Raw genomic sequence first — 23,744 nt, forward strand, 5'->3', positions numbered from 1 at the left:
AATATTTCATTTATATTTACAAGTAAAGACGCATTTTAATTTAAATATCGAGTAAGTACCATATTAATTTTATCCATGAATGTTAATACACATTTATAATTAATTCATTCCACATTACGTTTTTCATAAACTGGAGACAAGGCTCATGTGTCCACTGTCCATGAAAGGACGAATACGTGGAGCATGCGATTCGCTACCGGAAGTTAGTTTGATGGAAATTTCCTTCCTACAATACAACAATGCCTATTGTATAACAAAGGAGTTAATCTCCGAGCTGTATCTATTGTTATGCAATACGCATTACCTTGTGGGAAGGAATTTCGGTCAAACTGACTTCCGGTGGTGATACCCTGGATCTACGTATTGGATCGTGAAACAGAAAGCCTCAGACCGACATACACACAGCTAGGGATAAGTCAATTAAGTCAAAGGTCGTGCGTTCGTCACGTTATGTCGGTAGAATAATCACTATCATTTGTAGTGTGAAGTATTTGGGGGAAATACCTTTCCAGTGATAAATTGCTTAAAGGGGAAAATTTGTTGACCAGGCTAATTGTCGTATGTTGAAATATGACCTACCACATAGCAGATGAAATCCAACCATGCAGAAGGACTTTGCACTTATATAATATTCTGCATAATGTCAACACCACCTGTACCTAAAGGTCACCTGAATCAATTTGCATTGTGGGATATGGTGCAATAAAATCCCTGTCTAGCTGGTGAATGTCACTAATCTGTCCTCATAACAGTAATGCTACTGAATTAAATAGACAAAAACATGTTGCATTTCTAGATGTGTTGGTTCATCTTTAACGTCCATGTTTCTAACAGGGTGGAAAATCAAGAGAAGAGTGACAAAAGGTACTTTTTCAGCCTGGCGTCTTTTATATGTACGTATACTTATTGTAGTCTCTAATTCCCTGTCAATATTTGATGTCTACTCATTCTACTGTCACGTATTATTGGCAATTCACCTTTTCGGTAAATCCCATAAGCCTTTGCGAGTACACCCAACTCGTCAAATGACGACATCTCAGGTGTACTCGCAAAGGCTTATGGTATTTACCGAAAAGGTGAATACTAGTGTCCATGTCACATCATATTTTCCAACACATTTCGTTTGGTCACCTGTTCCTGATCCTGTGAATGAAGTACTGGTCATAAGTAAATAATAGCCCTAACATTGGGTTTCATTCTTGAGTAAATATGTTTAAATATCTGGTAAAAAAGGAAGCGATACAATACACCCTTGACGTACTCTTATAATGCCTCTGGTATAGCACTTGGTATAGTCGGGTCTTTGGACAAAGGTATGTTGCTGTAGAGAGCTGTATTTTGTTTTAATTAGTTAAAATGTACCTGTGACTGGTTAAGCTCCAATACCTACTCCCGGTGTCAGAAAAGTACAACACTAATTCTAGATTTCACTAAAATAAGAAGAACATTACTTTGCAGCATTGCTTAATCTAAATCATAATACACCGGATTGTTTTTCAGCGTTTGGACATGATAATTTTGGCACAATTTATTTAAAATTCTATAATGTACAATCAACTACAAATAATTGATTAATATTCCTTTTCATCACTGTTCATTTATGTTTTATTTCTAATCAAACTACCATTTAATTTTCAATTATGGCTAATAATAACTGCAAATCTAAAATTATTCTTTTGAGCTATTTATAATATTGATTTCTTTTTCGTTGTATACAGTGTGCTTCGACTATATTTATAAATACATATTTATAAATATGCACATGATCCATGGGCGAGACATACCAAAACCACAAAGTGTGACCAAATCCTAATGCAATCCTCCTATTGACCACTATGTAAGCAAGAATAGGAATTCTTAAAAAGTTTATACTAACTTAAATAGCAAAACTATTACACATTGGGGGATTCCGACTTTCTGATATGTTATGAAAAACAACATTTTGAAAGTGTTTGCCGACGGAAAAATATTTATCGACCGAAAGGTTTACAATAATAATAAGTTAAACAAAATAGACAATTTTGCTGCATAATCTGGTGTTGTACTAGAAAATGTTGATGCATAATCTGGTGTTGTACTAGAAAATGTTCAGAAAGAACACCCGCCGTGCCGAAGGTCACTTTCAGACTTCCTATCTACAAGCTTATTTATAAATATAGTCGAAGCATATTGTTACTGTTTTTCACATTTGTTTTTTTATTGAATTGTTTTTAATTTATCTTGCTTTACTTATTTTGTTTTATGATTACAACATTTACAAGTATAAAGTCTTTTACCACAGATAAATATGCAAAACAGTGTGTTTGGGGGACCGAATTGGCCCGGCGTTTGTTCCCTAACCTTGCACCACTGAGTCCCGGGCTCAAGCCCCGGCCGTGGCCATGGACAGTATGCGCACTTGATTTATTCCGATCCATGCTCTCTGTATTTCCGGTTTCCTTCTGCTTTCAAAATCGGTGATTAGTTGTTTGTTATCAAAAACTTCCTTCACCCAGTGGAATTTAGGGAGCTCCACAGATAATTGGTGGATGTTACAATCTATGTGCGGATAGGTATGGGCCGGGTTCGGCTGCAACCGGCTAAGTTGATGTGGTCTGATTCTGATGATTCACACGTAGAAGCGAAATTACAGCGCTTTAAAGCTTCTGAAAAATGCACTATATAGATCCAAAATTTATTTTATTTATTTATGTTATTTTTTAGCTTAAGGAATTGTTATAATTGTTATAATAAGGTTTTTTTTACAGTATCATGATTTTTGGCTCTATTTCAATTCTATATGCAATAAGTTCCCATGACCAACGAAAATATAGTATACTGACCTTTAAACCACGCAATTGATCTTTTCGGTAAATCCCATAAGCCTTTTCAAGTACACCTTAGATGTCATCATTTGACGTTACTCCAACTTAAATCACGATGTTCGCTAAACAAGATCGACGTGACGTCAAAAGACGACATCTCAGGTGTACTCGCAAAGGCTTATGGGATTTACCAAAAAGGTCAATTGGCCTCAATATAACCTTATACACATTCATTATTACCATTTTAAACCTCTTTGACCTTGACATAACATTCTACATACATATTGTATTGATTAACTGTCATGAATGAAAAATCAACATTGTTGTGACCACTGATAACCTGATATGAACTTAATCATAGTGTAAGATTTGATTATATTTGACCCACACGTGGAATATCTATGAACACCATTATGACGCATTCTTAGACATTCCTTGATCACATGATTAACATGTGACTTCGCAACAGAAGAAGTCCTTCAAAATAATTTCTATTGACCACTGTAAGACTTCTGACCTTAATCTGATCTACCTCATGTTCGAACTTGGGTTAAAGATTCTTTTATCCAAGTTTGATAAATTTAACAGAGTGTTTGCCTGACGTTTGTCATGTAGAAAAAACGCAAGATCATAATATTAAGCTCGGTAGCACTATAAATTATTGCTTATTCAACCTCACAGGGCATTAGAGAGACGTTAGTAAGCACAACATACTGTCAAATCTGATGAGGTTTAAGTGATCGAATATTGTTGCTAGAACATTTATGACGTCATGACGGATAGCTTTATATTTACGAGGAAGAAAAGATAAACACGCATTAACCCGGCAAATGAGTATGAATCCTTCATCCTTCATTCAATGAAAATTAAAAAAATGAGTTCTTGACACACATTTCGGTTTTCCTCTCTCTGTAAGATAATTGGTTTGACTCTCTGCATCAACTTGTAAATATCATATTTTGTTTAATAACTTGAAATCACACACGCTCATTGTATGGTTTTTTTAAAACAATCCTCTCAGTAGATGTCTCTATGCACCCACAATATAAAAATATTATATTGATGAGAATGAAACCATAGTACTCTTGATAAATATTCTTTTTACGATGAAGTTTAGTAGGCAGAGAGGATTTAGAGAAGTTCAGTGGCACAACTACAGCATGTATTTACAGATATCCAGTCCCACGTGTACTCCTCCGCGGTTTCATCCCATATAAATGCAATTGTCCATGATGATCTTTCTCTACACTGTGATGAGTATCTGCAATTAGAAAAATATAATCTTATTAGTTAAATATAATGCGTTATGAGTTTGGCATATTGACGCAAAACACTTAACAGAGTGTTTCGTAACCTACTGATGCATTATTGATAGCACGTTTCATTGTGTTTAAGGGATCTGAAATGAGCGTTTATTGCGTTTCGACAGTATTTTTGTGGGACATGAGAGCACCTCAGACCTATCGAATTGCATTCTGAATACGAAGCATGTCTTTCTGATATCAAATAATTTTCATTTTTGAAAATCACAATATAATACAAATTTTATGACAAATTATAAAAATTGATATTTGTCAAATTTTTGATATATAACAGTCCTCGAAGTAAATTATATAAATCTAATGATATATTCTTAAAGTGTATGTAGCAGGGAGGAAAAGCCGACGGTCAGTTGAAAATTTTGACCTTTCATATTGAAGATATGGATTTTTTTCCCAAAAAGAACTAATTTTTTTTGGTGTTTTGGGAAAAAATCCATATCTTCAATACGAAAGGTCAAAATTTTCAATTGATCGTCGGCTTTTCATCCCACCTACATACACTTTAAGTATAAATCATCAGATTTATAAAGTTTACTTCAAGTACTGTTAAATATCAAAAATATCAATTTTAATGATTTGCCATAAAATGTGTATTAAATTGCGAATTTCAAAAATCAAAATTATTTGATATCAGAATGACATTCTTCGTATTCAGAATGCAATTCGATATGTCTGATGTGCTCCAATGTCCCAAAATAAATACTGTCCAAACGTTCATACCCCTTCCCTTAATAACAAAACATCAACAATTTGAAACTACAGATATCCAGAAACAATAACTGGCGCCACAAACTATGCGTCCACTCCAACATTTCGGATTATGCCCTTGTTTTCCCAATTTTCTCCATTTAATTCTTCATAGTTGAAATAACAAATTCAAATTCAAAATCCCCAAAAGTGTTTGGATATCCGTCAATCTCCCACCGCTGGCGTAAATAATGAACGGTCCTTAAACAATAAGTTGCAGGAAACTGGAGAACAAGTGCAACTTAACCTTTCCATCTATTTGGCTATGTATAATAGTAGGTTATGTTAGACACTGTTTACATCATAAGTAATTATTTTAATTATCATGCAATCATTAATACGAATACATATTTTAAACTTACGCTTCTTAAAGGAAGTCATCTATTTCACACTTAAACTCAATTGACTGAACAAGCAGATGCGTGGGAAGTTGTTTTGATATTCTGGCTTCAAAGCGTATTCCACGTGTGTTAAAATAATATAGAGCTATTGTGTAAAAACTTAATGATTTTCTCACCTAAATCTGTGATTCTGTCAAAGGGAAAATATGTATGCTGTTCTTAAAAAGTTCACCAAGTACCGGGACCAAATATCAAGAAAATACGTCATAGATTCGTTTTTGTGATATCAACAGTAAGGGCCGCTACAGACTCCAAGTATTCTACGTAGAATATTCGAAGTAACATGTCTTCGTTATTTAATCTTTCTTCTAACGAATGTTGAATGACGTAAAATCGATAATATAAAAACATGTTTACACCGAATGTTCTACATCTACTAAAAAGTCTGCAGGGGGCTTAAGAACTATTTTAATAATTAAGGCACTTATGTTATGTTTGTCCACAAAGATACAGGTACACTATGCTTCAAATAAAGGCAAACACTGAGTGATTGGTAATTTTCTCTGAAATTTGCAATTTACCAGGCTGCGGTTATATTATGATGTTATAGTGACGTCATATGTATAATGTTTGTACTAATAAGAGACCCACATGATAGCTAAATATTGAAATAAAAATCCAGAGAAAAACCACTTCTTAGTAAATCATATAACAAAACAAAAACAAAAAAGACGTTAGACATGATATATAAAGTTACCTTGAAGAGATGTGGTCACATGATTCGTTTGATTGCACACAAGTAGTGACGTAGAAGAATTGACCTTCAAATAATCGGACGACTCGTCGTTCGCGAGTTTCACCTTCCGTCCTTGTTTCCCAGTTAGCGTGACTTCGACAAACTTCGTCCATCAGTCCACTTCTTTTTGACTGCAATAATAATATGCATCAATAAATGACTAGAAGCTTTTGAAGGTAAGTATAGTAGCAATAAGTCAAGTAGTACTAGAGTACTGTTATGAGGGTGTATGTATCCGATGACCATGATACGTCAATTATCTGCTAATATAAATGACTTTTATTAACAAGCTATTTTACTTTATTTTGTAAATTAAATCAAATACTGGAACTAAAATTTGCAACTCAACGTCATCACAACATCTTCAATCAGATGCCTGACGAAGTCCGATGCTTTCGGACGCAACGTAGCAAAGTGAGTTGCAAATTTTAGTTCCAGTATTTGATTTAAAGGGGCATTTCGTGATCCACAGCCTCATCCCCCCACTTTTCTCAAAAAAAGTTAAGATTTTTATATCACTGGAAATCTAGGGCGACATGAGGTTTATGTCCAAAATATTTTTTGAAGATTAATTCGTTTTGCAAAGATATCGTGAAATTTGAATTTCGTTCTGGTGCACCAGAACGAAATTACAACGCATTGTCTATGGAGCAGTGTAATACACATAATCATGCATAACTCGCAAACGCAAAATCGGAATCAACTGAAATTTTGGGAATAGGCTTTTTTCGTGGATATGTACTGAAAAATGTCATAAAAAGAGGATGCTAGGATCACGAAACACTCCTTTAATTTACAAAATAATGTTTTGAACTACTGGATGAATAATCTACACCAAGATATAAAGCTATTTTACTATTCACTATTTTAACCAATTAACATCCAGATGTTCTGATCGTATCTAATCTATTTATCCTAACAGCGTAACACTGTTTTTTACGTCTCTGTCGCATCCAGAGCCGCATCAATCATTTTAAAATCTCTATTAATGTTATATATTAAGTAATTCTGAGAAATTCCATTTCATTACTTTTTTAGATTTACAGATTGTACAGATACTATTTCTGTGCACTATATATTACTTTTTACTTTTTGACTCATATTTACGCTCTAAAACCTTCGCCAGTGCGTCATCAGAGATTTGGATATAGACAAAAATACTCTTTTTCATCATTTGTTGCTTTAAAGGTGTAAAAATTGCCTAAAAATGAAGAATAAGTCATTACAATTGGCACAGATATTTTTGAAATGATAAATTTGGCAAAAAAAAAACCCCAGGAAAGCAGCAGTAATGACAAAACTGAAGTTCCATTCAAATACATACATGTAGCTAATTATCTGCTTAAAGGCTCGGATAGGGACCTGAGAACACACACACAAAATTACATTCTGAAGACGAGGAATGTCCTTCTGATATGAAATAATTTGGATTTTTTTGAAGTTCGCGATATAATACAAATTTTATTATAAACAATTTGATATTTTGGACATTTAACGGTCCCCGAAATAAACTTTATAAATCTGATATGTACTTAAAGTGTATGCAGCTGGGACCATCAATTAAAAATGTTGACCTTTTGTATTGAAAATATACTTTTTTTTTCAAAAAGACCTCCTCACCTCCCCATAAAATACTGTGGAAAGGTGGGTGACCGATCCCTTAAATAGAAAATTACATATTTATGTAAAAATAATGTCTTATTTTGTCTTTATTACACGGCTTTCGGCTAAGCGCTAAACTGGTGAAATTGGGTGTAAATGTTGAATAAATTCTCGCAAAGCGCGCTAAAATTGGTTATTTTAAGGCTAAAATGGCCAAATATGAGGCGTCAATGGGGGAGGGGGATTGTATGGACCACCCCTATCAAAATATTGGGAGAGGGAATTAACCCCCATCCCCCGAGATCTACACCTATGCCAAAGAACAATTCAAGTCATACATTAAGTTTAGTCTTGGTTTTGGTGACGTGGTTTCACATTGTTGTGGCTAAGATTCCGCTGGTATCATATATGTTTATGAATACAATGAATATTTGTTTGTGTGTATTGTATACCTCGTCTGCTCACATTAGACCCAGTTTTAACTGGGAGCGTCCGTCTGGTAATCGGAAGGTCGTGGGTTCGCATCCCATGCAGGCACATTGTGTTTATTTGTTGTCTTGTTTAGTTGTAACACTTTGGGTTGGTAAACTATTATTCCTTTCTTATTAATTATATTCAGTTTCCTCTCGTAGCGAACAATCGTTTCCCATTGTGTTTATTTGTTCTTGTGCAGGATGCATACTCCCATTACCTACTTTACTTGTATTATGCCGCGGAAACGATTAAGCATCAGCTATGATCTCCTGTATAACAATCGTGCCAATTATGTTAAATTTGCCGTACAAATTTGAGATACAGTACTTATTATTATAGGCTATGGAGGCATTTCGACAGCACCCTTATTGGTGAGAAAATGTCGTTGAAGGTCGTTGAACCACAAAGGTAAAGTTCAAAATTGGTCGGACTTGGTTTAAAAAGTGTAGTTTGACCTACGATGTACGATTATGGAGTTATGAGCAAAAAGGTAACATTGTGACGTCATAGGTTTAATTTTGACACAACAGGGAGCACAAGTAAAAAATGCTCCGATTTTGTTGTAAATGGTCTCAAATTATTGGCATTTCAATGATAAATCAGAAAAATAATAGTTTGTGCTATGTAGGATGTTTCGTTACCTCAGTAACACATCAAAAAGCATTGAGTTCTCTATATTGAACCAATTTGACGTTGACAAATTGTTGTGTACCTGGATAAGAAAGGTCCCAAGATAGTTAAATCCTTTTTCTGATTTTTTGCAACAAGACAAATAATTTGAGATCAGTTTCATCAAAATCGGAACAAATTTCATTTTCGCCCCCAGCGGGGGCAAAATTGGACCTATGACGTCACAATGTTACTCCTTTGACCATAACTCCATAACCGTACATCATAGGTAAGTCAAAGTATACCTTATCTGAATCCTTATTATAAGTGGATCACGATGGTGTAAGTTTTGAACAGGTCTGAGTAGTTTTGAACTTGACCCTCTGTGCAAAGTTCAATGACCTTTTTCTACTAGACTGAGGGTATCGTTAAAATGCCTCCATAGCCTAGATAGCCCATCTGCCAAATATGAAAACTTTAACACGATTTGCACGTTTGTAATGCATAAAAACTGAAATCAATTGCACTACTTGCGTAATAATTATTATTTGTGTGTATTGTATATATAACTCGACTGCTCACATTAGACCCAATTTTAACCACCATTTATTAGCGGGAGCTGGTAGCTTAGTGGATATGGCGTCCGTCTGGTAATCGATGGATCGTGGGTTTGAATCCCATGCTGGCACATTCCATTGCATTACATTCCATTTTTTTTTTTTCAAGTTGGGTTGTGTGCCGGTTGGGATTTGTGTTTATTTGTTGTCTTGTTTATTTGTAACACTTTGGGTTGGTAAACTGTTCTTTCTTATTAATTTATATTCAGTTTCCTCTTGTAGCGAGCAATCGTTCCCCATTGTGTTTATTTGTTCTTGTGCAGGATGCGTATCCCCAATACCTAATTTACTTGTATTATGCTGGGAAACAATTACGCATCGGTAATGATATCTCCTGTACTCGTGTACTTGCGTAATATTTGTTCGTGTGTATTGTATTCCTCGACTGCTCACATTAGACCCAGTTTTAACAACCAGTGGGAGCTGATAGCTTTATGCCTGTGCACGTACGCGCCGCTCAGAACAACTTGCCTGTGCACGTACGCGCTGCTCAGAATGTGCAATGTTTTAAAAAGTTTTTAAAAACGTTTCTTTTCCCAAAGGTTTAAGCCGTAGTCATTTGTTTTAATTTTGGCTACTTTTACGTATGTTGGTTTTTAATGATGTTTCATATAAATACAATGATTTTAATATTATAATAATTTATTCTTTTGAATTTCCATGCAGATATGTTTATGTATATTTTTTGTTGAAGTTGGTAATATTGCCATTTTTATATAATGCTTTTGATATGTATTTTTGTAGCTTGTAGTTGTACTTTGTATGTATTTTTATTATGTAAAGCGCATTGGACATTGTGGAAATGCGCTCAATAAATCCTTGTAATAATAATAATAATAATGGATAGAGCGTCCGTCTGGTAATCGGAAGGTCGTGGGTTCGAATCATTCCCTTGCTGTTTTTAAAGTCGGGTTATGTGCCGGTTGGGATTTGTGCTTATTATCGTTTGAAATAATCTTTGCTCCTGTCTCTAAGTGATGTGGTGATGAAGACATTTCTGAAAAAATCAAGACATTTTATGGATATAAAAATTATTATACTTACCAATTTGTGATTTCTTGATTCTAGTTCTAGTTGACTTGAAGGCACATATTTGTGGAAATCTGGCTTCCTGTGGGCGAAGGCAATACGGTCGTTGCTTAGTGCAGGGTGTTTTAAAATCTTTCCGTAAAATTGATTTACATTATCCATTACAACGTCTCGTTGTCTTTGACTTAATTTAACATCCATTTCATGTTCTTGTTTGTCTAACTCTCGTAAAAGTTGTTTTGCTAAATCTGCAATAAAAAAAAACAAAGAAGAAAAATATTATGCAACTGCATATTAATACAAAATGCATCAGGTTCGTGGGCTGAAAGGTGTTTAATTGAAATCACAGATGGATATCTAACATTTATATATTAATATAATATAAGATGCAACAATATTAAAATACGAGTCAGAAAAAAAGAAGCAGTATGTATTATCCCCGAAGCACCTGGGTAATTGAATTTGTGTGTATTTACGTAATTCGGAGAAGTTTTTTTAATATCGGAATCCATTATACCAACCGCTTGAAGGATTGAATTAATCCGGTGACATTTTCAATAGTTCTTATTTAAAATAACAATAGATGTATATCTTGTTTAATTCGATTTACATGTGTTTTCTCATCAAAAGGCATTTGTAAAATTCAGTGGGAGGAAATACTTATAATGGCAATAAAACCGTCGAGAAAACTTATTAATTTAAACCGTAGCTATTGAAGTGTTCAAGTGTTTATTAATTGTTGCTATGCTGTTTTTGCAGTGTGTTTTGTATGCCGTGTTATAAAAATGAAGAACCGATCATAATGGGCTTTTTTTGTTTTTCTTGGTTGAAAGCGAAAAACGATCATCCGTCGCGAAACGGAGCAATATTTATATTTGTTTTCAGAATACCCGTTCTGAATGAAGGCAAACTACTTTTAAATTAACCTTAAATATGAAAATTTTACATAACCAAGCCATTCGTATGAGTGGTCCAATCAAGTCCATTAAAATCTGAAATTTCAAAATCTGATTTCAAATCAATTCAAACAAAAACACTTATTTCTAAAATATAAGTAATTTTTTCCAGCAACCACTTTTGTATTGTCTTGGGTTTTTGTAATGTAAGATCTTGTGATCGATTAGTTCAATTGGTTTTTTAAAGCCATATTATAACATTTCCATTTTCTGAGTGTAATTGATTTAGTCAGTATGCTTTTATAATAAGTGTCTAGTAGATATGTTAATTTTCATCTACTTAATCTTTGCTTGTAATTTATTTTGGTATTACACACTTACGACATAATTATTCCTGATCAAAAGATTAACATCAAGATAAAGATCAAAGTCTTAGTATAGAAAGCTGACTGTCGCTTTGTTTTAACTGATAAGTGTCCCCTGTTTATTTTCTACATGAATTACCTCCATTTTTCATGACAAATAAAACAAAAGTATTTTGAGTTTCCCTTTTAGTTTCTTACCTTTTTATCTTTTCAGTTTTGGTTTCTGTTTTCGTTCTCTGTTTCAGATCTCATTCTTTTATTTTGAAGTGTTAGCGTGGCACGTGTGAATAATCCTTTTACTCTAGTCAATTGTTGAAGGAAGTAAATTTTTGTTTTCTGTTTGTTGAGTTATGTTAATTCCTGTCATGAAAACTTGAGATGAGAGGGTTGGTGCTAATCTAGACAAAAGAAGTGGCTAAATTTTACGGTCTTAAATTCGCGATAGGTTGTACGGCTTTAATTGACTTGCATTCGGTGTATAGGCACTTCCGCCTAGGCGGGAGTGGATCGTGAAAATAGGCTAGCATCGAAATATATACTAACCATGTTGCCATGTTGTAACCATAAGTCGGTCAAATTGGTGACACAGACACAGGTGATGAGTGCAATTTGCTTGTAGTGCAGGGCGATATGTTCAAAATTGTATTCATCTATTGCTATGGTAGTTAATCCGATTATTACGTCATTTCAACGGCGAATTCATTCGTAAGAACAGCAATTGCAAATCTGATAATTGGTTGAGCCTATATGCGAGACTCGAGTTTATTTTAAATGTTATTTTTGTGTCAAAAGAAATCTGTTGGGTTGTGAATGTGATCCAGGAAGGTGTTCCATGTCAGTGCATTTTGCTGTTGTGTCAGTTGGACAACTGTTACTGACCAGTGTTTAGAGTAGAGTATTGAAGTAATCCTGTGTGCAATTTTTGTTCATTTTTATGAAGAGGATTTTAAGATATGACCTTGTGAAAGTTTCTTTTTTTGAGGCCAGTTTACTTTTGATCAGCAAACTTCTAACAAAGGGTCTTTTTATCTTTTCGGTCTTTTTGTCTTTTTCAGTTTCTGCTAGTCTATTCGCCGTCGAACTACCATAGCAATGGGGTGGAACAATTGTTGAATAGATCGCTCTTCACTAGTACCTCTGCATTGAACCATATCAAGCTGAGTTTCTTTTTGAGGCCAGTTTAGACAAAAGAAATCTTTGTATTCACAGTGTAATATTCCGCAGCAGCCACATGGCTACATTTGTTAGTGGTATGCATGTTTAAAAATCATTTCTCCAATGTTGAGCTATTATTGACTGATGATGTAAAAGGCGTACACCATTCATGGATAATGAATTACCATATATAGGTTTTTCACATTTAAATGATGTCTCCGGCAATCACAACATTATGCCTTATATAATAGAAAATTATCAAGCACGAATCACGTGGTTTTATTTCAAACAAACTCATATTGACCACAAAAACGAGGTTGATTACAAAGTTCTGTTGCACTCAATGTTCTGGACGAGTGATGTATATCCTGATTCAAACTTGACCTACGAAGAACACTGTTCAGTGAAGTCCACTGTTGACCTGAAGTTATTTATCCTTTGCGTACAAATCCTTGCACATGTGGGGACAATTTCCAAAACGGTGCTGCTTTCACCAATCACTCACTTTCTTCCGGAAACAGATTTTCTCCGCACAGTTCCACTTAATACATTGACATATGTATTTTATCATAAACCAGACTTCAGCAAGTCGACAGAAGAATATAATTCCCTTCGGGAGGAAGATCACTTTCGTGTACTTCTTCGATATTGCTGGATTAGTAGGACATTACTGGCTATGCAAAATAACTGGTTTTTGTACATAGACTACCAACACATTAGAAAGCCAACAACAACTTTCTTAATCTGAATCTGCCACGAAAAACTCTTGCCTTGCTTTTACTTTGAAAGGTTGAAAAACTGAAAAATGCCAGTTATTAATGCTGTAACATTCACCTTATTATCACAGGGATTTTCCTTAATGGTGCAATGTTATCACGACATTGAGACATATGGGGATTTCCCAGATATTAATATATCTTGACTGAATTGATATTGCAACCAATGGTTGTTCCCTTCAATTGTCTTAACACACAAAATCTTGCTTTACCATGTTTACATTTTAAACAAAGTTAAATGATCAAATTAAATTACTCAGGGCATATGACAGTGGCTACTGTTTATAAGTTACAAACAGAATTGGGAATCAAAGATCATTTTGGGTCATTTCCAGTATAGTTTCAAATACATTTAAAATGCTGCTTCTGCCACAAATTAAATAGCACAATGCCACCTACACATACGCATATAGCTAGTGCGTAAAGGGTGTACACATAATTTGGGTCAAAGGTCTTTACAAAGGTCATTCAAAAGATCACTTCCTGTATGGGGCTAAATACGCTTAAAATCATTAAATCATTGTTTGCCACAAATGACATAGCTAATAAAAAGTTCTTTTTCGCAAAATAAAGACTTGACATTTAATATGAAATATTTTTTCGCACAATTCCAAGACTGGTCTGGATGTGTTCTGCATAACCGTACGGGCTAAATTTTTACTTCTAGTAAATTAGCCTAAAATGCAGTTTTAAGGAGACTGAATTTTTGTGGGTTTCAAATTTCTGAACTTGAGAAATATTATTCTCATATTATCAAATTTATTGAGGTTTAAGGTGATATTTACTGAAATTTTAAATGTGTATTTGTTAGGCCCTTGTACATGAACAAAAATTACACACAGGCTAACTTCAATACTCTACTCTAAACACATGTCAGTAACCAAGCAGTTGTCCACCTGACACAACAGTAAAATGCACTGACACGGAGCAGCTTCCGTGACCACATTCACAGGCGAATAATTGGAACCCAACAAAAGAAATCTGTTGGGCTGTGAATTTTGGTCCAGGAAGGTGTTCCATGTCAGTGTATTTTGCTGTTGTGTCAGTTGGGCAACTGCTTGGTTACTGACATGTGTTTAAAGTAGAGTATTGAAGTAATGCTGTGTGCCATTTTGGTTCATTTTTATGGAGAGGATTTTAAGATATGACCTTGTGAAAAATTATAAGTTTCTTTTTGAGGCCAGTTTATTATACATTAACACTGTATACCTGAAATAACATGGACATTTGGGGTGATACCTTGATGTAGTTACGCGCCCTAGCTTGTCTCAATATGCTTGAACTTACATGGCAACACTCCAAAATAATTATGGCGAGTCGGTTGAAGACAACTTGGAAAGCCACAGAAGGAATATAATTTTTGCTTGTTTTTGATGTTATATCTATTCATCGTACAAATCGTAAGTAAAACCAATATTTTAAATTAGCGTTCTAAATTCGCCCGAGAACCTTGGTATTTGTTTGTTAACCTGTCAAATAACTTTGGTAAAACTGACAAATTGTACCAGAATTGGCGTTAATTCGATACCGTGGAAAATGTACAAAATATGGCTCCCGTGTCTCTAAACATAGAGATACTTCAAAATTGGTTTATAGTATCGCCATAAATCTAATATGGACATATAGGATAGTATCTCTAAAAGTCTGTTCGCCTAAAAAATTTGACTTTTATTTAATTTAGAGTGACAAAATATCAAATGCGAGAATTTTCTGTATTGACGAGGTTCGAACATGCCTTCGTTGCATTTTAAAGTCGCAAATATCTAGCATAATTCTTTTTTCAAGGTTTTGTAAACACCCCCTAAAAAGAAAAGGACAAGCGGTAAACACTGACTGCTCGAAATTACTTCCCCTCTAAAAAAGAGCGTAGGCTGAAATGAATCGCTAAATGTACAAGCCTATTTGAAGAATTTTCAGCTAACAAAATTAAGCCTGCTAAAATATTAATCAATTTTGTATCTGTGATCAATATATCTAGGCAAATATTCACAGCAAAATATTCATGGCAAAATCCTCCCATTTCTGCCACTTTTGAACCAAAATTCCATCATCCCCTAACACTCACTGTTTTGTTCTGTATAATTGCGGTTGTGTTCTGCTGAGGTGCAACTACTCGCTGTTTTGGCAGTATGCTCTTTGAGTCTCTCACCTAGAGTCCTGTTGGTTTCTCCAACGTAAACTTGATCACACTCACTGCAAGGGATGCGATAAACTACACCAGACTGATCTTCTATTTGAGGTATGAACATGGTGGAGATTCCGTAACTGTCGAAAACTCGCTTAATTCTTGCCGATACTCCTTGGACAACAAAATATTTATTCTTTGCCGCTGAGGAATGAGCACTTTCTTGCGTAACTACCGGTTGTTTCTTGGTTCTTATGCGCGATAATCTCAGATGATAAATACTGATAGGTGCGTGTTTGTGTTTTATACACTCCCATCCGTTTGACGCTTTACCAATGTATCCAGAAATGAAAGGGTTTTTTTAAAATCTTTTTCTGAATTATTTTTTCTGAATTATTAGAAAACTGAGGGTCTATTTATCTTTTCAGTTTTCGTAAGTCTATTGTTCAGAAACGAAAACGCAAGGGATTGAATGAGTTGATCTGTAACTTGAATTCACTGTTAACTTTGAAATACCAATCAGCTTATAGAGGTTGATGCCTGTGTCAATAAAGCCTGGAGAGACAAGATTATGGAACACCGGTGTTTATAATGGTCTAGTGCCCTCTCGTCTTTGATGTTGTTAAATTGATTCACATTAATATGATAAAATGCCAATCCGAATGAAAAGTCCACTTTTACCTGTAAAACGTTGAAAATAAAACCTTAAATCACAAAAGAGCCGGTCGCACCCCAATAAATCCTGGCTACGGGCATGTGCAGGGTTGCAGTGTCGCCCTTCCCTCGTATCAATGTCTATCTCCCTATTTTGCTTCCTCCTCCCCACTCCGAATGATCAGTATCCCCGCTCCCTCCCCGGTCCCTTCTCCCTCCTCTCCAGTTCTACTTTTTCTAGTCTTTCCGTCTCTCCTTCTCCTCTCTTTCTTCCTCACCCCTCCCACTCTCACTTGTTTAGTCTCAAGTATCTCCTCCCTCTTGTTCGGTCTCAAGTATCCCCCTCCCTCTCCGAAATTTGTCAGTATGATCCATGACTGAAAATAAGCTCTGCAAAAAAAACATTTAAAATAAACCGGAGTTTTGCATATAGACCCAAGCAATTATTAGATTAGCTTGCTATTGTTACGAATGAATAGAATAAATTTTCTTTGCTCCAATGCAAATGTATTGCATTTCAATATAAAACATGATTACCAAATTGCCACTTGTACGCGCCTCATTGGGAGATATTTGGCTATTTCAGACGCTCGTTTCATCGCCAATATGAAAGACTTTTGCTTATAACTTGGCAACATGGTTAGTATATGGTCAATTCCAGCGAAAGCGGGACAAAATTCTCTCTATGTTAACTTTCCACTTTAAAATGTCATTAATAAAGGAAATCACGTTATTGATGGGGCATATCATGTCACGTCCAATGTGCTCTCTTTGAGCATATAGGCCTTTACTAGCAAGTCATACCAGGGGACAAGTTATGATGGCTTAAATGAATTGGCGTTACCCACGAATTCAAAGATAAAGCACCATATATGTCATTGAATGACCTTCAATCAAAATGAAATTATTACCGTTAGAAAGACGTTTGCATGATCTCACATCATATGTAAAACGATTGAATTCCACCAAAGTTTGTGGACTCTAGAGGCCATTAAGTCAATTTGGCTAATAATTTTGTTACCCGCGTATCAAAAATAAAATGATCGTTCTGAAAAATGTTTAGTGAATATGCCATAAATGACTATATCATGAAACGAAGTTTCGTTCTATAATTCTGAGGTCCAAGTGATTATTTTATGCAAATACATTTTACCCATAAAATTCCATAAAATCAAATTTGACGTTACCCACGTATCAACTGTTACCCACGAGTCCAGCAAATATAATTGCCATGACTTGAATTAACATTTAATGACTTTGGACACCGAATTTAGTTTGACAAGCGCTTAAAATTGTAAATCGTAAAAATACGTTCACCGCTTTAAAAAAGAATCTACGTCGGTTTAAACTTTTGATACCCACGAATCCCGAATAGATGCTAACCTTGAAAAACAAGGAGATTGTTTATTTTAAGTTTAAATCAGCACATATTCAAGCCATGGGTATGCTATAATTTTTACAGTACTTACAGTTTATGCACCTAAGAAACGCAAACCCCAAACGGTACTGTAGTACTTATAGCTTTACCCACGAATTCAGCGTTACCCACTAATCCAAGGATTTACTCGTAAATTATATGTTTCTTATGCATCTTAACATTTTGAAAACATGCGAAATAGGTTCCAAAACAGTCCTTTTTAATAGCGTCCTCTTGAAGGTATACTGAAGCTGTATCATGAAGTTTTGATTGATTATCCTAAATTACCATTTTTTGGGTAAATGCACTTGGTTAGAGAAACGGGAATCATTGAAACACAATGGAGGAATAACCGCATGATGTATTCCAACCTTCTGTAATATTTTCTATTTTGCCGCTTACCAATACATACCTTCAAATATGTGTTACCCACGAACATTTTGGTTACCCACGAATCCCTGTTAAATTATAGTTAACAATGTATTGATAGTGTTTTAGTTCATAGGAACTGTCAAACACGAGTTAATAGAATATTGCTGCATGAAAATATGGAATGATTTTACTAAAATAATAATATAAAACTGTTTGCTCTGTCTATTTGAATTTGGCAACTTCATTATTCTCAAACTTTTTATACCCAAAATGCCATAATGATCAATTCTAAACATTCCACGTAGTTTGTATTTTGATTAAAATTCATTTTAGTGCCATTGTAGCCTGAATTATTGACATACGGAGTAATTTTATTTTTATAAAAAAAAAAAAAAATTAATAGGAATTGCTATTTTTCAGACGCTGTTACCCACGAATCCATCCGAGATCCTCATCCTGCGACGAGATACAAAATCTAACTTTGTATTTCTATGAAGCATTTATTCTAATCTTTCGAAATAATACAGTAATGTTAAATGACAGCCACTTTGGAAAGAGTTCGAAGAATTGACACAATCTTAACTGTACACCTGGTTCTTTCTTAAAATTTGTAATAACCAAAATATTTCTTTGTAGATATATGTAAAAATTCTATTTTACGTTCAAAGTCTTCACCGATTTCTAGTGTATATGAGTCACACATAAAATATTAAAAGATATTAAAGAAAGTGAAATTTTATGGCGTACAACAGGTGAAAAAGGCTTGAATTCGTGGGTAACATGCATATGCGCATTTAACACTTTATTTGGTCTAGCAAGAAAAGTTATTTTTCAATCCGATGGCACTTCCACCTGATGATTCACTAGATATGATCGTCTCATTTGATAAGTCTAGAATTGAAAAGGAAAACATTTTTTAAATGGCCCCCAGAGAGAATTTTGTCCCGCTTTGGCTGGCATTGACCATATACATGTATTTCAATGCTAGACTATTTTACGAGCCAATCACGCCTAGGCGTAAGTGCATATACACTAAACGCAAGTCAATTGAAGCCGTACAACTTACCGCGAATTTAGGACCGTAAAATTTAGACTCTTCTTTTGTCTAGATTGTCACCAACCCTCTCATCTCAGGTTTTCATGTCAGAAATTAACATAACTTACCAAAAACTTATAAGAGGATATACGTTCAGTGACTTGATCATCCGGATGATCGTAAAAAACATCAAAATTCACATTAGACACCTTTGTTAGTGTCATAGATGCGTTACTGTGTATTAAAGACAAAATAAGGCATTTTACATGAATCTGTAATTTCTATAGACATGTAGCTAATTTCTAGGGGAATTTATGTATTTAAATGGGGCTTCAACTTTGTCAAAAGTTTCATTTCTAAAATGCCAAATGATAATTTTAATGACTTATCCTTCACTTTTAGGCAATTTATAATTTTTTTACATTTTTTACACCTTTGCTGGAATCGAAAAGTCATGAAACCGTTCCGCTTGGTTTATTGCATACGGGAAAGGTGACAGAGGAACATGTCTCTAGTTCGATGGCACAACCAGTCAACCCGATCTCCTCCTCTTTTTTTTTATTGTATTATCATACGAATTTACCCGTGCTACCTTAAGTCAGAACGTTTTAAACAATAGAGTGTATGCAATTAACTAACCGAAACGATATAGCGATTGAAATGCCAGCCGTGTTGAAGGACAGTTCTAAGATACAGGGCGTCTCAGAATGATCTATACCGTGTTTGAGAAAAAACAATTACTCAACAGTGTATTTAATTTCATTTCAGTATGTGAAATTCAAAGGCATACATGTCACCTACTTATTGTGTTACTTTCTTTGAAAAAGCTGGATTCGTTTTGGCATGACATTGGTATTGTTAAAATTGAACTGCAATTTACAGCTCAAAGGTTTGATAAAACATTTCTGCTTTATCACTATCGCCCAGCCGTACTTTATAACATAAATTGAAACTGAAACTGAATATTGTAGAAATCGTACATTTGTCATAGGAAACAGGGTTTTCTTTAACGCACAAAACACGCGTATTTACGCGTTCAGGCACTTGTCTGACTCCTTCAAATCCATAGTTCCAAAGTCCAATGCGTACAAAATCTTGAATACGTACGCGTTCAGATATTGCAAGAATTGAATAGAGAAACACCTGATATTGTGTATTTATTCTCGGCTTTTGGCATTCCCGATATGTAGGACAACGAAAGGCTTTAAGGACCGGCATTTCACAATTTTCAGCTTTTCAACTGTTCAAATTTAAATTTTACACAGTAGGCCTAATAGTGCCAAAATGGTCCACCAAATCGCTTCAATTAGGTCTTCATTTTGCACAATTTTCCAAGTTCTAAGGGGGGAACATCACCCTGCGTAGTTGATAAACATATGGCCACTTTCACTTCTGCTTTCGACATTTGCCAATTTATGTTTAACACAATTTATAGGCCCACCATAGGGAAAACTTGCCGTCCACGAAAGACTCCATGGACTGCTCATTTCACAAATGTTCGGCTTTTTTAAACTAAAATTTTACACATTAATATTGCCAAAATGATCCACCAAATTGCTTCAATTAGGTCTTCATTTTGCAAAAGTTTCTTGCTTCTCAGGGGGCATCTTTAAATATTATTATTTTCTTCTAAAATTGCCCCCACCCCCTTCTGACTGCTCTAGATCCGCCACGGCTCCAAACAGTGGCGTAGATTTCTTTTTGACTCAGGGGGGGGGGTAGGGGAGGGTGCGTCTTGAAGTATAGTGTATCCAGCACCTTTTGGAGAAAGAATAAGTTTATGGTACAACAAATTTTGCCATTTTGAAGCTTAACTGTTGAAATATGGTGCAAAAGTGGAATAAATTCATGAGAAGCGCGCAAAATGTGCACTTTGGGGGCTAAAATGGCCAAATATGAGGTTAATTTGGTCAGAAACCCACATACAGGCGTCAACATTGGGGGGTGATTGTATGGACCATCCTCTGGCAAAATATTGGGGGAGATCCCCCCACCACCACCCAAAACCGGATCTACGCCTATGGCTCCAAATACACACATATTGTTAAAAATGTCTTGGGCAATGTTTTTGACTCCTTCAGAGGAAAAATTCACAACTGAAAGGGTCAAAATTTTTTGAAAATACCCCTTCAGCAAAATGCTTAAAGAAAACCCTGATAGGAAATACACCGAATTTGGCACAGATGTAGAGCTTTAAACACTGAATAATTTTGATATTGGATTAAGTACCATTTTTCAATATTAGTCCCGATTTTGTTGAAAACAATACGTTTTACCACAGTTTTACCCAAAATATGTAATTCTTATAGAAGATATAACTTGCTCAAGGAAACCCTGCTACAAATATCAATCGTCATGTTTACGTAGCTGTGGGTTTGCCAATATGGACATAAATACATGCTCTATAATTTCTAATATCGTCTCAATAATTTTTTTATAACAAATCAATTTCTGCCGGCATTTCAAATGAAACTCACACACACGCAATAATTATTTTGAAACTGCCGCTAGTATTAGGTCACTCAAGCTTAATAAATCCTTTATACAGGCTGAGTCAAAAAGAAGTAAACTTATGTTTGAGGGGCTGTAACTCGAGATCTGTAAAGAATCTGCTAAAGATAAAATACCACTGAAAAGAGCAAATTCTACACGTCTAAATACAAAAAGAATTATTGCAATTGCTTACAGCAAATTCAAGTTATACTCATTTGAATACAACCACCCATTTTTGTAGCTGCACACGGTTTCACTTCCCAAGTAGGGGCCTACCTTAATATATTGATTGGTAAGGCGCTATATTCAAATGCTCTTTAAGTTATTGGTGTGATTTCGATCAATAATTCCTACATGTTAAAGAGCTCTTTTCAATATGAATTTTACCTCGTTGCACTACATTATAATAAAACGGGCCAAATGACAACACTGCACCACAATTTACCGCACGGGAGCGCACGATTCTGTCGACGAAGTATCATGAAGCTAAGAGTCCCACTGAAGTTCAGCGTCTTTTTCGTCTCCAATTTCCTACAGCTAACCGGTTTTCATGTAAGGGAGCAGTATATAAGAATGTGAACAAGCTCAATGTGCATGGGACACTAAGGAACAGACAGCCGGAAGCTTCAGGCAGACCACGAACTGCTAGATCACAAGTGAACATAGCTAGAGTTAGACATGCGTTACAGCAAGACCAAAGATCAGCTCAATCCTTTACCTAACATTCCCCAATCAAGCTTCTGCCAGATCGTTCATAAAGACTTGAATTGGTATCCATACAAACTATAGTACCGTCATGGACTTTGTTGAATATTAATTAAAAGCAAAAGTTGTCTTTACAACAATAAATCCTGTTAGCACTTTGCTGATTCGTCGAAATTGAAATGGATGAAAATCAATCGGCCGTGTGTAGCTACAAAAATGGGTGGTTATATTCAAATGAGTATAACTTTAGTTTGCTGTGAGCAATTGCAATAATTCTTTTTTTTATTTAGACGTGTAGAATTTGCTCTTTCCAGTGATATTTTTATTTTTAGCAGATTCCTTGCAGATCTCGAGTTACAGCCCCTCAAACATGAGTTTACTTCTTTTTGACTCAGCCTGTACCATGCATTCAAGGATTGCTTCGTAACATCGTAAGCAATCGATAGATAACAAAAAAAACTTTTTCAAAATAACTTTGTGCTGAACGGTTATAAATTTTACATATTATCAAAATAGGTTGTTTTGTCAAACTTAGAATTACCATTTTTACGTAAAGAGCTAAATATATGTCATATGGAGAATAGAATTCAAAAATATACGAATGATAACAATGCTATTCATACCAAATCGTGTTTATGACAAAATGATTAAAAAATGATACTTTTAGGTATTGCTCTGTTAGTTTCTGTATGGCACATCATAAATACACACGTGTTTTGGTAACAATGGCAACAATCTTTTTTTACCCCTACCCACTTGTAGTAGCTTTACACACCTCTTAAAGACTTGCTTTAAACTTTTACATGTTTCTTGTCCCCTCGTCATTTTACTGATCCTTCATGTGCTTTGTTTCCTCGACCATTAGAATCGCATTAAATGTAATTGAGAGTGTAGAATCCAGGAGTGGGGTCATTGGATCAACATAAACATGAAGTGGCAATAATAGCAAAATTTCTTACTTACCATGTAAAACCAAATGTAGCATACCATTATCGTGTAGCATTGTTGGAAAACTTTTTTGTTCTGTTTCATGTGTAGATGTGCTGTCAAAACCAAAATCTGTAATTGAATAATTTAAAATATGTATAAATACGGCGCCACCAGGGGGTCTGTTGCCCTCCCTTATCAAAATATTTACTCTTTGCCCCTCATCTCCCCTGCCTGGGGGAAAAGTCTGAACCCCCAAACAAAATAATGTCATTTCAGAAATAAAATAAAATATTTCGGATTTGAATAAGAGCTGGGAAGGTAAGTGACTCTTAACCAAAAACATCGACTGAAATGGACAAACGTGAGTGTTGAAAATGTATTATTTAACTTCACATTTTAGGTATATATCTACTGCGATTTATACGTAGTAGCGCGCTTTCAAACATATTGCACAACAATATTACGCAACAATTTGTGGA

The 23,744-nt window shown here is 35.0% G+C and overlaps 1 protein-coding gene across 1 annotated transcript; it reads right to left on the reverse strand.

Moving 5' to 3' along the window:
• Positions 1 to 1,593: 1,593 nt before the first annotated feature.
• LOC140166086 (uncharacterized) lies at positions 1,594 to 23,395 on the reverse strand. The gene is made up of 4 exons (XM_072189472.1): positions 23,299 to 23,395; positions 10,357 to 10,589; positions 5,972 to 6,141; positions 1,594 to 4,065 (listed from the first exon to the last, which is right to left on the reverse strand). Exons 1-4 carry the CDS (start codon positions 23,336 to 23,338, stop codon positions 3,936 to 3,938), a joined length of 573 nt encoding a protein of 190 aa, XP_072045573.1. The 5' UTR covers positions 23,339 to 23,395; the 3' UTR covers positions 1,594 to 3,935.
• Between the last annotated feature and the right edge of the window lie 349 nt (positions 23,396 to 23,744).

The sequence above is a fragment of the Amphiura filiformis genome, chromosome 12 (genome assembly GCF_039555335.1).
Source record: "Amphiura filiformis chromosome 12, Afil_fr2py, whole genome shotgun sequence".
NCBI lineage: Eukaryota > Metazoa > Echinodermata > Ophiuroidea > Amphilepidida > Amphiuridae > Amphiura > Amphiura filiformis.